Source organism: Onychomys torridus, chromosome 14, assembly GCF_903995425.1.
Source record: "Onychomys torridus chromosome 14, mOncTor1.1, whole genome shotgun sequence".
Classification (NCBI taxonomy): Eukaryota; Metazoa; Chordata; class Mammalia; order Rodentia; family Cricetidae; genus Onychomys; species Onychomys torridus.
The window spans coordinates 75,542,680-75,557,800 of NC_050456.1; the positions used below are offsets into that span (position 1 = coordinate 75,542,680).

General features: G+C 55.2%; 2 protein-coding genes across 3 annotated transcripts in view; both read left to right on the plus strand.

Annotated features, from left to right (window-relative positions):
• LOC118595415 (cholesterol 24-hydroxylase) overlaps positions 1-6,432 on the plus strand; it is a 30,069-nt gene extending 23,637 nt beyond the window's left edge. Inside the window, exons 10-15 of the mRNA XM_036205921.1 lie at positions 72-144; positions 2,191-2,275; positions 2,799-2,909; positions 4,725-4,813; positions 5,358-5,424; positions 5,717-6,432. Of these exons, the coding sequence (XP_036061814.1) occupies positions 72-144; positions 2,191-2,275; positions 2,799-2,909; positions 4,725-4,813; positions 5,358-5,424; positions 5,717-5,887 (596 nt within the window). The 3' untranslated portion in view covers positions 5,888-6,432. The remainder of the gene's footprint in view (positions 1-71; positions 145-2,190; positions 2,276-2,798; positions 2,910-4,724; positions 4,814-5,357; positions 5,425-5,716) is intronic.
• Positions 6,433-12,073: 5,641 nt separating this feature from the next.
• Positions 12,074-15,121, plus strand: part of Eml1 (EMAP like 1) — a 163,219-nt gene continuing 160,171 nt past the window's right edge. The window contains exon 1 of one of the 2 annotated variants that reach the window (XM_036205667.1): positions 12,074-12,271. In XM_036205667.1, coding sequence (XP_036061560.1) covers positions 12,244-12,271 — 28 coding nt within the window. In that variant the 5' untranslated portion in view covers positions 12,074-12,243. The remainder of the gene's footprint in view (positions 12,272-15,121) is intronic. The other variant, XM_036205665.1, reaches the window with a different exon arrangement.

The window sequence follows — 15,121 nt, forward strand, 5'->3', positions numbered from 1 at the left end:
TGGGATCACAGGGTGGGGGTGGGCAGCCTCTGCAGTGCCACCCAGACCAGTGACTCTCCTCCCTCCTTCAGGTCACGAGACTTCCGCCAACCACCTGGCATTCACGGTGATGGAGCTGTCTCGCCAGCCGGAGATCGTGGCAAGGTATGAATGCTGCCCTTGGGACTGGCAAAGGGCTTCTCTGATGTCTTTCCAAGGGCTGCCTGTCCCCACATGCTATGGCTGAACTCTCCAGTGGGCCTTGCTTTCCTTTACCCCAAGGCCTTTGTACTTCTTTCCTGGCCTACAGGCCTATTCTCTGCTTTCTCCTGGAGAACATGTCCACACTCCTCCGGAAAAGCCATCTGGGATCCCTGACGTAGCCATCACCCTGACCCTCCACTCCACTCTGCCCCCATTGCTCTAGCTCGGCAATATTTCCTCCAGGGACTGTTGGCTCTGAGTCTTTGTTTGCCAAGATATCAAGAGCTGCAGGCTGGCAAGAACTGTGTGGTCCCATCCCGCCCACAGTGCACACAGCATCCCAGCTGTGGCTGACCGCCAGCCCTTTAGGTGGTGGGACCAAGGAGGGTAGAGGGGCTGGGGGGATGGGATACAGTGCCTGAGCTGGTCAGATCCTAGCTGGATTCCTTTGCAGATGGGCACCCTCAGGAGTGTCAGAGAGCAGACAGAACCAAGCTCAGAGCCCCTGGCCATGCAAGATGCTGTAGGAACTCTTGGGAAGGGGAACAAGCCTGTTATATAGGCGTGGATGAAGGGTAGAAGTGAGAGATGGCAAGAGAGTATAATATAGCTTGTTGGGAGCTGGAGAAATGGTTCAGTGATTAAGATTGCTGGCTGCTTTTCCAGAGGACTCAGGTTTGATTTCCAGCACCCCCATGACGATTCAAAACCATCTGTAATTCTAGTTCCAGGGGATCCAGCGCCCTCTCTTGGCCTCCACAGGCGTTGTATGCATGTGGTACACGTACATGCAGGCAAAATACCAATACACACAAAATTTAAAAAAATAGATTTGGATTGTAAATAAATACTATGTATTAATACATGTGTATATAGATGTGTTAGAAATATGCACTTGGAGGCAGATTGGGGTGTTGCTCAGTGGCAGAGCACTTGCCTAGCATACTCAAGGCCCAGGTTCCACCCCAGATACTGGGAAAATGTGCCACATTTGAGCTGTTTTTAAACGAAAAGCCCAAGGACACTAAGTGCACTGCCACCGTGGAGCAAGCCTGGCTACAACCCAGTCCCGGGGCCTTTCCATCTCCCAGCTCAAAACTCTGCCCCGTTAAGCAGCTGCACCTTCCCGGCCTTCAGTGTTCTGATCTGTTTAGGTGCCTGGAAAGAGCTACATCAGACAGCATGTGTCTGTCTGTCTGTGTGTGTGTCTGTCTGAGCCTGGGTTATATTAACTCAGCATGGAGTCCTTGAGGCTCATACATGTTGGAGTCCAGGTTAGAACTGCCTTCTTTCTTTTAAAAGTCTAGCTCTGGCCTCATCATGGGGCTGGAGGAACTTTGGCTTCTCTGGACAGGGTGACATTTGGGCAGCTTCTGCCCCTTGTTCACTGCCCATCAGCTGCGGTAACTGTGGGCATGCAGCTGCATCTTCAGTTGCTGTCTTCAGAACTTGTGGGTTTCCACCCCGAGGTAGAATTACCAGACCATAATTCTGATTTTAATTTTGTGGGGAGCTACCACCCTGCTTCCCATGGTAGCTAAGCTTTCTGTCTTCACCCGTGCTACACCTGTATCCCAGATTGTCCTTGGCTTGTTATTTGTTATTTTCAGGTCTTGGAATTTTATTCAATTTTCACTCACTGCCATCCTGATGGGTGTGAAGTGGTCCAGATCCATCTGAGGCTTCAGCCTCCCTGGACCATTTTTGCTGGTGTTTCTGGTTGTGGCTGCTGCCAGTCCACTGGATGGGCATCCTCTGTGAAGGGCTGTGTCGGCATGTTCCTTCCTAAGGTTGCATCTGAGAAAGAAACAATGGTGGATTATTTTAAAGATCCAGGGACATGGATCCTATTGCCTTTAGATGTGGCCAGGCTAGGATGCCGCTGCCTGGCCCAAGGGGAGAGGCAGTGCGTGCTGGTGGGAACCCCTGCTCTTATCCTCCTTCTGCCTGCTGCTTTAAAGAGCAGAGGTTTCTCTCCAGAGGTGAGTTCTCTGTCTTACCTGGCAGGCTGCAGGCCGAGGTCGATGAGGTGGTCGGTTCCAAGAGGCACCTGGACTATGAGGACCTGGGGAGACTACAGTACCTGTCCCAGGTGAGCAGTGTGGGTGAGACACCTGTGGGGAGGTGTGGGCCGTCAGTCAGGCCTGCTGCCTCGCTGGGCCCTCCTTGGAGCCAAAGCTCCCTTGGATTCAACAGCAGGATGGAGATGTCCTCCAACCCCCAAGTATGTAGCCAGGGTTGGAAAGTGGCCCTTTAGTAACTGGGGCTGAAATTGAACCTCCAGGCAAGGATGGTTCCAAAGCTTTTCCCCTCAGAGCTGGCTCAGCAGGCTCCTCCCATTCAGCCAAGGAGAGGGCTCCCCTGTGCCTCAGGCAGCCATCCTCTGGGAAGAGAGGGGGCCCTGCCTTCTGGTCCCAATGCTGCCCCTGTGTCCTTCTCCGTTGGGCCTCAGTTTCTCCTTTGGTCACATGAGGGGTTGGACAAGGGTGATATTCTGGGAATCTGGGCCATCCTGGAATGGGGTGTGTGTTCAGTAGGAATGGGATGGGACAGAGTGCACAGCTGCTGGCCTTGGGTCTCCTGAGTTCCCGTGTGCTCTTACATGTCTTCTGTAGGTCCTCAAAGAGTCTCTGAGGCTGTACCCGCCAGCATGGGGTACCTTCCGCCTGCTGGAGGAGGAGACCTTGATCGACGGGGTCAGAGTCCCTGGTAACACTCCTCTCCTGGTACGTGGGGCCCTCAGGCAGGCGGCCTGTTTGTTCCCAGGGTGGCCAATTTGGGCCTGTCCCTGTGTTCAGGGAAGCCATGGGCCTGTTACCATCATGACACTCACTTTCCTGGCTGCCCTGTGCTTGCCTGAGTGTCCCTGTGACCAGGCCAGGTCCTCTTCTCCCTTTCACATGCCTGGCAAACAGGTCTAGAAAGGAAACGCTCCATATGCAGCTGCAGACACTGGGCCTTAGTCAGTTTCCTGAGGCTCCAGAGCTGGCAGGAGGGAGATATAGAATGTTCTTGGAGTCATCCATGACTCCATTGTGTGTGTGTGGTGGGTGTGTCTGCACGTGTGTGAGATGTATGCGTACATATGGGTGCTCATGGATGTGGAAGCTTGGGGTTGATGTCAAGAATGATACTCAATCCCTTTCCTGCCTAACTCCATTGAGTCGGGGTCTCTCAACCAAACCCAAAGCTTGCAGGTATGGCTAGTCTCTGGCCAGCTTGCTCTGGGGAGTTTAGAGTTGCAGCAGGGCAGCTGTGCTCACTCGGCATTTTTAGTGGGCTTCGGTGCTCTGACCTCCGGCCCTCATGTTATGGAGCAAGTGCTTCTCCACTGGACATCTCCCCAGTCTTTGACCCCCCCTCATTAGCTCTTCTTCCTTATGCCCCTCCTCCACTGCTGTCCTCCTCCTCCTGCCCTCCACCTGTTGTACCCAGCTGGACTGTGTGCAGTTCACTCACTCACGGGGCTCATTGCAATGGTCCCCCCAAGCCGCTCACCCATCTCTGCATGCCACTCACACCCCAGGACTGACTGACCACTGTCCTTCCCAGGGGTGGTCACTATTCTTAGTTTAGTGCTTGGATGTGGATGGATCCTGAGTGGGTGTGCCCACTCAATGCCCAGATGCTGCCACTGCCAGGACTGACAGAGATAGCTGCAGGCACAGCAGAACTGTTCATAAGTAGGGACGGGATGAGTAGCAGAGCAGGATGAGGGTGCACGCAAGGCTTTGATGTAGAGAGGAGGCTCCTCCCCAGCTCCCTGGTCACCCCTGCCTTAGCTTCAGGTACCTGTGAGCCTGGCTCATCCTTGCGTGCTATTGGGTGGCAGGTGCCAGAGCCAGTCCATTCATGTGCATGAGATAATGCCCAGCAAATACCCTGGCTCCCAGTAGATCCCCCGGCTCCTTACCTTGCTTCCTGATGCCCCTCACTTTCACAGTTCAGTTCCAGGCTGCTGTTCTCACAGGGAAGTGAGGTGGGCAGGCCCAGTGTGGCCAGTACCTATAGTCCAGTTAGAGACTTCCGGGGCTGGACACCTAGCCCTTGAAGACCCAGGGTGTAGAGGGTGCACCAGCTCTCTCAGGAGGCCCAGTGAGTTCAGATTGGGCAGCTACTTCCCCAGCTTCTGCCCTGAAGGCTGGAGTGAGCTTGAGGTGAAGGAGGGCGGGCCAGCCTCCAGTGATCAGGAGGAGGGCGCCTCCCAGCGCCAGGTCTCAGCCTGGCCACTTAGTTGCTGGGAGACTTCAGGGAAGCCTCCGAGCCCTGTTACCTCATCTGTAAAATGGGTCACTGCGGCTACCCACAGGGCTGAGCCAGGCATGGGATGGTCCAGCATACCCTGAGGATAATGGTGTACCACAGTGTCCCCCTCTTCCTCTTTGAGGTTTTCCAGGGGGGCAGTGGAATGTCACACTAAATTGGTAGAAAGGGGCTGCGTTCCACATCAATGGGGGGTTTGGGGGGGGTGTCTGCAGTGGGTTGGGAGGTGCAAAGAGAACACCCTGGGAACCGGAGACACCAGCTCCTTTGCCTGGCAGTTCAGCACCTATGTCATGGGGAGGATGGACACCTACTTTGAAGACCCACTGACCTTCAACCCTGACCGCTTCAGCCCTGGAGTGCCCAAGTAAGTGCCCCCGTGAGCTGCTATGATGAGGTCTGTGTGAGAAGGCTTCTGGGCTGAGCTGCCTGTACCCACAGAATCCATTCCTCCAGAACCCTGGGAGGGGGCTGTGGGGGACATCATGGCTCAGGGACATCGGTCACTTGCTGTCTTAAGTTCCTTTTCTGTTGCCACGATAGATACTCTGACAGAATTGACTGGGGAGGGGGGGAGGCCTCGAGGCAGCTAGCGTGTGGTTTTCAGCACAGAGGCAGAGGATGGGGATGTTTACGTCAGTACTTGCCTTACTGTCTCCATCCTGTGTAGTCCGGGATGCCCTTCCCAAAGAACAGGGCTGCACGCAGTGGGCGGAGCTTCCCACTCAGTTAATGTCTCCTCGCAGCTTCTGGTTCTGCCAAGTCGATGGTTAACACTAACCATCATCGGGGCAGAGCTCAGCAGTTTGCTGAGGGTGGCTCTGCTCCTGGCCCCAACCTGGTCATAGGAGGGGACCATTGTGGGGACACCCTGCTTGGTGTACTGACCCGGAAGGGCCTCTCTCCTGCAGGCCACGGTTCACATACTTCCCCTTCTCCCTGGGCCACCGCTCCTGCATCGGGCAGCAGTTTGCTCAGGTAGGAGATGTAGGGCCTGGGGTCTCCAAGAAATGACTGTGCACGCAGGGCAGGGGGGGGGGGGCTGAGCATGCTTGATGGGAGAGCGAGAAAGGAGAGCCTACACATTGGTGTTTCTCTCCCGCCTCTCTCTCCCTTTCGCTCTCTCCTCCCTCCCTCCCTTCCTTCCTTCATGTGTCTCCACTGCCTCCCTATCCCCCACCCTTCCTTCTATGCCCCCTCTTTCCTTCCTCTGCTCCCCCTCCTCCCCTACCTCTCTTCCCTTTCTTCCTCCCACGCCCTGCCCCTACAGATGGAGGTGAAGGTCGTTATGGCCAAGCTGCTTCAGAGGCTTGAGTTCCGGCTGGTGCCTGGGCAGCGCTTTGGACTGCAAGAGCAGGCTACCCTCAAGCCACTGGACCCAGTGCTGTGCACCCTGAGGCCCCGGGGCTGGCAGCCTGCACCCCCACCCCCACCCTGCTGAGCCCTGGGTAGGGTCAGACTCCTCAGGCCGTGGCCACCCACTGGCACCCCTGACCCTTCTGCCACCTTCCATGATGGCTCCTGGCGGGCCCTGTACCCTCGCCTGCTTCACACCCTCAGTGCTTCCTGTCATCTGCTGGCTTTTCAGCCCTTTCTGGTGGGCTCTGCCTGACCCCCAGCCTCCACCACCACCACCACCACTGCCACCGTCTCTCCTCTGAACTTCTGCACTGGCCATACCCTCAAAAGAGACACCCTAACTCTTGCACACTCCCTAAAATCTTCAAGTGACACATCCCCCAGGAAGCTCTCCTTGCTACCCACGGCCGGGCCAGGGTCCCTCCTCTGTGCTCCCTCGGTCACTTGTGCTACCTCTAACACACTGACCACACTGTATTGTGACTGTCTGCTCCTGTGACCAGCTGCCCTGCCAGGCCGTGAGTGCCACGGGGCAAGGTCTGTGTGCACTTCGTCTCTGAGGCCCCTGTTGTGAACTAGGGTCTGGAACAGAGTCGATGCCCAATAAATGTGTGTTGACTGCATGAATGAATGGCCGCCCAGGCCACAATGCTCTTCTTTCTTCTGGGTGCAGGGTGGGGTGATGAGGTTGATCCCTGGGGGCTGGTACAGCTCCGGAAGTTGCCTGCTTAGAAAGGGCCCCAGAGAGGCCCAGACAATACCACTGTGCAAGAAGCCTGCCTGTTACCAGAAGGGCTTTAGCAGAAACCAGTTCCCTGTGGGGAGAGTCTGTGCAGCAGGGTGCTGGGTGCTCTGGGATTGTAGGAGGGGTCCTGGTGTTGAGAGCTTGATTTGAGACTGGTGTGGAGGGGGCTGGTCCTTGTGGTTGAGGTGGGCATCAATACCTACCTCACACCTGTGGGCACAGTGTTGTACTTGCTGACCTGGCCAGAGGAGGCTCTTGGCACCCCTGAGGTTTGGAAGTGTGTCAGACCTCAAGATAGAGGAAGCCCTTCTTTTTATAGGCTGCCAGTCCAGGGGGCGTGGTCTCAGCTCCTCCTCCTCCACGGGGAGCCGGTGTCAGAGACAAACTGCTCTCACCCAATCAAGGACCCTTTTGCACACCGGGGAGGTGTGTAGACCTGTGAGAACCTTCCTTATACATTGCCTCCCGTGGTCCTTGGCAGTCTCAACAGTGGCTCTCAAGCTTCCCAAGGGACAGACCAAGGCTAAGGAAGGCAGTGATTTGCTCTGTACACTTGGGACCTGGGAACAGGGGAGTGAGTGTGTGTCTGGGTTGCTGGCCTGTCCCTGCCCCAGCCCAGGCTGTCCTGCACAAGGACTTTGGTCTCAGCCTCTGAGGGATTGGGGGGTTTTGGTCTCAGCAGGGCATTGGGGACACCCCTGGAGCTGCAGGCCAGGTTCCTGCTTGTCCTTCCTCTGCTGGTACCGGGACCAGAATCACCACTCACTGGGAATAGCCAGGCTTGGCCTCTGTTTTACAGGCAAAGCCATCCCTGCCTTTGCCTTGTCACTGCCCCCACCAGCCCTTTTCATGGGCCCTTCCCAGGGTACTCTCTCTCTTTCATGTTGTCCTCAGCCCTGACCTGCCACGACTCCTCCACCCTGCCCAGGGCACCTCTCAAATTCACCAGCCACCTGCCCCATGCATGCCAGCCCCTGTTTTCTGGCATGGCTGGGTCTGACCCCCACAGGACAGCACCTCCCTCATCACCCACCTGAAAGGGTCACACACAGGTCACTACACCTCAGCACTGTGGGGGCACAACCTGGCCTCACCTGGAGGATCGGCTCTTTCCAGAAGTGTCGATTTGCCGGTGTTAACATCCTCTGATTTGGACTGGCAATTTCTGAGCCTGCGTCTTCACATCCTTATTGCCCCAAATCCCCCCAGGGGCCAGAAATGGATCACAGTCAGGGTCACAGTCATAAAGGAGTCAGGACATACCCATGGCCCTTCATACCTGGTGGCCTGTTACTGCAGGCCTGAGTTAGGTCTTTGTGTTGGAACCTAAAGGAAGGAGAGATAAAGGTCAGGAAGGGCCCCCTGCCACCCTCTGCCAATGCCCAGACCTTCTGAGCCATACCCTACCACACAGTGGGCTGTCTGAGGGGTGGGACCTCAGTCCTGTGGAGGTCAAATCCTGACCCCTCCTTGTCATTGGCTTTGAAGCTTGAACTTCAGTTCCCTCATTCAAAATGGAGGACAGATAGCAGGACTCACTTCTCTGCGCTGGTGGACCAGTTAGGCGAGTTCATGCATGGAGTGACCTGTGGCACAGAGCCTGCGAATCCCTTCCCTCTGGCCATCTTTATTGCTGGCTCCTAGTAGGGAAGGGCAGGCTTAGGAAAGACTTGCAGTCCCCAGAGGAGCCACATGAGGGCACCCTGGAGCAGCTCTGGGATGACCTGCTCACCCATTATGGCAGGGTGCTCTGAGCTTTCCACACCCTGCTGGGGGCTTGGGTTTGGAAGGTGCCAGGTCAGTGTCCTGCTGGTCAACAACCTGGCCCTCAATTTTCAACACCTTTCCTAGAGATGGACCTGGACTGTGGGATGCTGGAAAGGGGAAAACCTTACGTCAAGAGCCAGCTGGAACTCAGAGGCCGCAGATGGATGGGATCACTGGTCAGAAATGTGTGAATGGGAGGGGGCTGAGTGCAGGCTCTCTCACACTGCTTGAGATGCCCTCCCCAGGGCTCTGGAGTGTTGCTTCCTCCTTGCCTGCCTCTAGGCAATGGTGTTCCCTCCTTTGTAAACTTGGACACAAGAATGTGGGAGGGCATGCACTCTGAATCCAAATTCTACCCTGGCAGGAAGCTTCTAGTATTCACACTCAGGTAGGCAGTTTATACTCTAACTTCCCTCACACCTTGAGACCCTTTAACAGTGGGTTGTTCCAGCTCCCAAGCAGAGTAGCTACCCCAGCAGGAGGCATGCTGGGAATTCTCACTGCCTGGGGTAAAGGGTGGGTTCTGATCCTCTGAGAGAGTGGAGTCTAAAAGGAGGTTGGGGACTCCACCCAGTGCTGGCTCATGGAGAAGCACCCACTTTGCTGGGTTCAGTTCCCAGCTGCCCCAAAGGGGGCTTGGCAGGGTAAGAGTGGGGGACAGCTTCAACAGGTGTTTCTCATCTGTCTAAGTGGCCAGCCAGGTTCCAGAGTCTGTCCTGGGTGGGCATGGGTGGGGATCAAGGGACCCATTTCTGTCTTCCACTCCCTCCTCGGGCCTTAGCTGGTGGTTTAAACCAAGAGCAGAGTCTGTGACCAAGCCCTTTGCTGGCCCTTGTACCAGGGCAAGGGCCTGTCTCTGTGTGAGAGACCCCAGGGAGGGCAATAGTAGAGGCAGCCTTGAGGGCCTGTTGAACACTGCTTACAATGATGTGTTTGGGTTCAGCTTCCCTGGGATATGTATGAGGCCCCAGTTCTATGGACACAGCTTCAGGAGATTTTCCCTGTCACAAGGCCTAAGGCAGGGCAGGGGCCTCAAGTGTCCACCAGCCTCGCCCCAGTTGCAGACCCCAGGATGGGAAGCCTTCCCATGAGCCTTTCCTGCTGCCACCACAAGGTAAGGTTCTTAGGGCCCTAAGCCAGATGTGGGAGCTCCCTCTGCTCCTCCTACCCAGGGATGCTAGAGCAGCTGGACTGCCCTACCTGGCCTCTCTCCTGGCCTGGAGCCTGGGGGCTGCCCAGGGAGTGTTTTACTTATGTGCCTGGGCTGGACCAGGGGGACTGGGTGTGCAGAATTAAATTCCAGAACTGTGCTGGAGCACACAGGTATGTATATGAGTGTGTGTGTGTGTGTGTGTGTGTGTGTGTGTGTGTGTGTGTGTGTCTGTGTGTGTCTGTGTGTTCTGTGTGTCTCAGGCTGTGTACAGCTGGGTGTGTCTGACCTTATCCTTGCTGGAAGAGGTGTCTGTTCTAATCAGAGTTGGTGGAACAGGTGAGCACACCTCTCTGAGCTAGGCCTTGTCCAAAGGGCCTTCCTTCCATGCTCAGCCTACACACAGGGGTCAGGCCTTCTTGACAAGGCCACCTAGTCAGGAAGCACAGTTCTTTTTGGTGTAGACATGCATCAGCCTTCAGCCCTGCCCACTGAGGCCCTAGGGGAGGCTGTATATTCTTTTACCCAAGGTCAAGAGAGAAGGGTGTCTCCAGCAAAGAGGAGATGCTGGACACCCAAGGCCCGGCCACGTGACCTGGAGAAAGTGAGTGTAGCAGGGTAGAGGGGTAGGAAGTGAGCCTCCTCTATGATTGTGTCATCCTGACTTCAGGCTCAGGGCTGGGCCCCACTGGTGTCCAGGAAACAGGTGACCTTCCATTCCCTATTCTCTCTCTCTCTCTCTCTCTCTTTTTTTTTTTTTTTTTTTTTTTTTTTTTTTTTTTGCCAGAGCTGAGGACCGAACCCAGGGCCTTGCACTTGCTAGGCAAGTGCTCTACCACTGAGCTAAATCCCCAACCCCTCCCTATTCTCTTTTAAAGGCCCCACCTCCTGCCAACATCTCTCATCCCACCTGCTGGTCTCTTGCCTTTCTTGGGGTGCCATGAGCTCGCTCTCATACCAGGCCCTTCTCCTGCACACCCATACCCATGATCGTTTGCTAGGTTTCTGCTAAACAGTACCTTGTAGGATTCCCTGACCACCTGTCCTGCCCTCCTGACCTTAGGCTTGCCACCTGCAGCAGCCTGGGTCCTTGGGTGACTGCACAAGGCCTTGTTAGAGCCCTGGTAGTGGCCACCATGCCATGACCCCCACCAGTAGTTGTTGGAATTGGCACCGGGTGCTGGTGAGCTGGAGATAGTCAACTTCAGCATGAGTTGGCAGAACATGTGCAAATGCCTGCCTCACATACATAGACACATCTGTGCATATAAGGCACATGTATATGCATGTGTACATGCTCACATGGGAGCACATACCCACATTGTCACATACACACTCCATGTGCCCACTACCAAACAGGTGCACACACATGCCCACCCACCTGCCCACAGATTCTCATACATGTAGTGGGCTCATTCGCTGCTATTGTGATTTCAAGGACAAGAGAATCAAGTTTTGTTTGTTTTTTTTTTTCTCCTCACACATGTTCCCACAATAAAGAGAACAGGAAGGGACTTGGGGCCAAGGACAGGAAGGGGAAGTGGCCTGGATACAGGAGCTGATCCTGGGCTGTCCCTCTGGGTGGGGTGGCTCCAGAGAAGGAGATAGAGGCTCCTTGTGACACTTCAGCAGCCCCTGCCACTGTCCTGCTGGGAACTGCCACCTCTTTCCTTTTCCCTGCTAGCTCACATTCCTAGAATGGATGTTGTAGCCAGACATCTCTTTCAGGAAGAGCGTGAAAGCATCCTGGGTCTCTCTGATTGAGTTCATTCCCTGATCTCCCTGTACCCCTTCTGCTTGAAGCTGCCTCACTTCCTATGCGTCCCACAACTGGAATGACCCCAGATCCCAGGGGGCCAGGAAGCACAACACTGGAGGGATGCCCCTGGGAGCCCTGGTCCTACACTAGAACTGCCCACTACCTTGTGGGAACCAGGAGAGGACTGAGTTGAATCTTAGTCAAGCATACAGCAAGCACATACAAAGTGCTTGGAGCAATATGTTCTCTCAACCGTATGTCTCCTGTGTGAGCACAGGAGTCACCTCACTTCCCCTGTAGGGAGCTCCCTCACTTCACGCAGCTCCCCAACACGCGTAGAGCAGAGTGCACCCTGTGCGTGTCCAGAGTGTGGGTGCTCTTGGCTAAACAAAGACAAGGCTTCCTATGCCTTGGAGACAGACAGCCTGGCTCCAGATCCCGGTTACACCCCTAGAAGGCTGGTTTCCCTTCAGGGTCACTTAACCCTGCCTGTGACATGGACCTGATGTGATGTGGCTGTCTGGAAAGCAGAAGAAACAAATACGGCCGTGCTCTGTGTGCCTCCTGGTACCAGCATGCACTGGCTGGCAGCATCCCTTGATAGTCTCTTACACTAAATGCCCATAAATGGTCCTGGCTCAGTAGGTGGGGACCAACCACCAGGACAGAGCGAATAGGCATTCCATAGTCTCCAGAGCTGGGGTTCTGGGGGCTGGTCCAGCACCCAGGGGTGCAGCGGCTTCTCGGGCAACATTCCGGGGCTGCTGAGGAGAGGCCCCAGGCAGGGGAGGGCAGTGCCTAGAATTATCCACCAATCACACAGGTTCCTGGCACCGGGAGCACGCTCTTATCTGCCCAGCCCAACATGGGGGGGTGGCCAGGCTGGCTGAGGCAGGACACTGCCTAGGGGCTGGACACAGAGCAGTCCCAAGCCAGGCTGGGTGGGTGACGGCTGTTGAGGGCTCTGAGTGTCCCTGCGGGCTGGTGGCCAGCTGGCTGCCCATCTCCCCCACCACCATGTCGGACGGCGAGGGCCCCTCAGCTGGTGAGTAGCAGTGCTATATTTACCGGCCATGGCTCCGGTTGCAGAGGCAAGGCCTCCGGTCACCAAGGGCACCCGGCCCCCCACAGGCTGCAGGCAGCAGTGAGGTGGGGACCCCTTTCTCCTCACTTGACACCTGGGAGCTGCAGCCCAGCGTGGGCAGTTTGAGTTTCAGACCTCAGTTCTGACCGCACCCCTGATTTCCTAGTAGGCTTTAGCAGGAAGCTGTGCCTATAACAGATTCTCAGGCTGTCAGCCTGGAGAAGGGGCAGCGTTGACCACAGGGTGCAGGAATCAAGCTGGGTGCTGAGCTTCCAAGTGGGTGCAGGGTGCATGACCCCTGCTACCATATGCAAAGGAAAGCATGTAACCATGATTCTGGGGTGGTTCCTGGGACTGTGAGCCCACTGGGATGTCCTGAGCCCCTCCACCAGCTCGAGATCAGCTCGCTGAGACCTCTGGACTGGAGGTGGCTAGGGAGACAGAGGAGAAGAGATACAGTGAGATTCTGGGTCCTGCCCACATGCCCAGACATGTGGTGGGGATTGGCTCTCTCAAATAGTGGGCAGGCTGTGATGTTTTCCTTGAACTAGCCTGGGGCAGGGTGGGTGCAGAGGATAATCAGTGTTTACTGTGGAGCTCTGAAGTAATCAGTCCAGGCTCCGATCTACAGGTTGTGTGACATCTATCACGTGGTTTGATCTCTCTGAGCTCCAGTGTCTGTGGGTAACAATGGGGATGTGGTCAGGTTACCTAACCCACAGTGTGTGAAAATTATGATAATGTACAAAAGTGTCTGCTGGTGCCCGGTGTGTCACAAGTGCAGTGGCTCCTTTGAGACAGGGTAAGAGGGGACTCAGGGCAGGTGCTCAGAGGTACACATGGCCTGGGCATCTCCCTGCAGTGGTGTCCTTGGTAAGACACGGCTCAGTTCTGGCCCATAGAGTCTTTATCCTAAAACTTCGCCTTGGTGATTCTTGGGCTTTCACAGGCATGCCAAGCTGTCCCGGGAGGCACTGTGACATCTGATGGACAGTCTGGGCCTGGCTGTGGGTGTGCATGTGTGTCGGGAGGGAGACATGGACAAAAGCAGCCTGACCTCGCCTGCTTCCATTGGGCGCCAGCAGAGCTGGCTGCCAAGCATTGCCGCTCTGCCTGTGGAGGCCACCGGTGCCTGGGGAGCAGCCAACAGCAGTCTCTGGCTGGCCAGGCCCCACACCTGACACAAACCCGGAATAGCTGTCTCCCTGCACCCGGGACACAGCCCTCATTTTAGCAGTTTGTAAAGCCACCCGTAGGTAGAGTATTTCAGGAAGGCTAAGACAATTTTTAGCCTACCAGGGCAATGGTGTGGTACTATGTGTACATGTGTGTGTTGTGCCTGGGGGCCAGAGCGTCCTCTCTGTCTCTTCCTTGACTCGGAGAGAGGCATTGGGCTGGGGTCACTACTAGTTCATTTTGTCCTGGTTCAGCAGAGGCCCTGGCCAAGCTCCAAGCGTCATTTTCCTGGCTGTAAAACACAATGCAGTGGTCTTTGTCCTCTCTCTGGGTTTGACACCGACCCTCGTCTGAGGATATAAACATGCCCTGCTAAGGAGGCTGAGGCAGGAGGATTTAAAGTTTGAGGCCAGCCTCAGCTACATAGTAGAGAGTCCCTGTCTCAAAAAACCAAACAAACCAAAAAACAAAACAAAACAAAAACCAAACCCCACAAAGCAGTAGAAAACAAAAGAGACACCTTTCCCCCAAACAACAGCAAACCAAACTAGATAGTGGGTACAGGGTAGCAGGCTCTGTGCAGGGAAGAGTCTCCTGACATTCAAGTTTCTCCGGGACTCCCACTTCCAGCAACAGACCCAGGAAGCTGCTGTGGAATCTCCCAGTTGTCACTAACCAGTCTCAGGGACTGTGACAACAGTGTCAACATTTTGAGACCTGTGAGCCCTTGGGCGTTGCTCCATAGTTCTCTCATCTATTCAGAGGGGCCCGTGAAGGGGTTCTCCCCTTCATGCTGCAGTAAGAATCAAGGAACTCCAAACATGTAGCAAGCACCATTAAAATGATGCCAGTGCTGGTTAGCAATGTGAGGGACAGAGAAGGAAGCAAAGGGACCAGGACACCTTCCTAGTCCTGGCCATTTTGGACATGCCATTTACTGCTTGGAGGTGAGTGACATCAACTCCACTGTATAACTAAGAAAACTGAAGTTGGGTGGGGGGGGGGGCAGATGGCATGCTCAAGGCCATCCACTGCTGTAGGGTCCAGCAGAGACCAGAACCAAGCTCACCCCATTTTCTTTGCTCAGTACCCAGGTTAGGTCCTCATTCCAGGAGTCTCTGCCTTCAGCAACACCCCTTTATTCAGAGATAGCTGGAGCTCAACACTGCCTCCAATTATCTGGAGACTGTAAAAAAAAATGTGGTACCTTGTTAGGGCATCCCGAGAGGGGAGCGCAGCGGGCGGCACTGACTGCGATTTATGGCCTTATGCCTGGGCGGGCAAGCCTGGAGGAGGCTAAGGTTACCCAGGAGTCAGCATTGTATTTATAGCAGGAACTGCCAGCCCACTGAAGACACGGCCTTTCCAGTGCCTGCAGTTTAGACTAGACTCTCCCTGGGTGCAGGGGTGACTTGGATGCATCACTTGACCTGACAAAGTCTTAGTTTCAACATTGGTAAAATGAGGGCTTGCCCCATCCCTCACTGGGTCTGTGTTTAGCACCTTTTGGGCATCCTAGCTCTGAAGAGACTTATTCCACACATCCCAACATTCCTGTGTTGACCTTACAACATCCAGGCCCTTTCAGTAGGAAGGAGCAGCCTGGCCTCGGGCTGCCAGTTTCTCCTGGTTTAG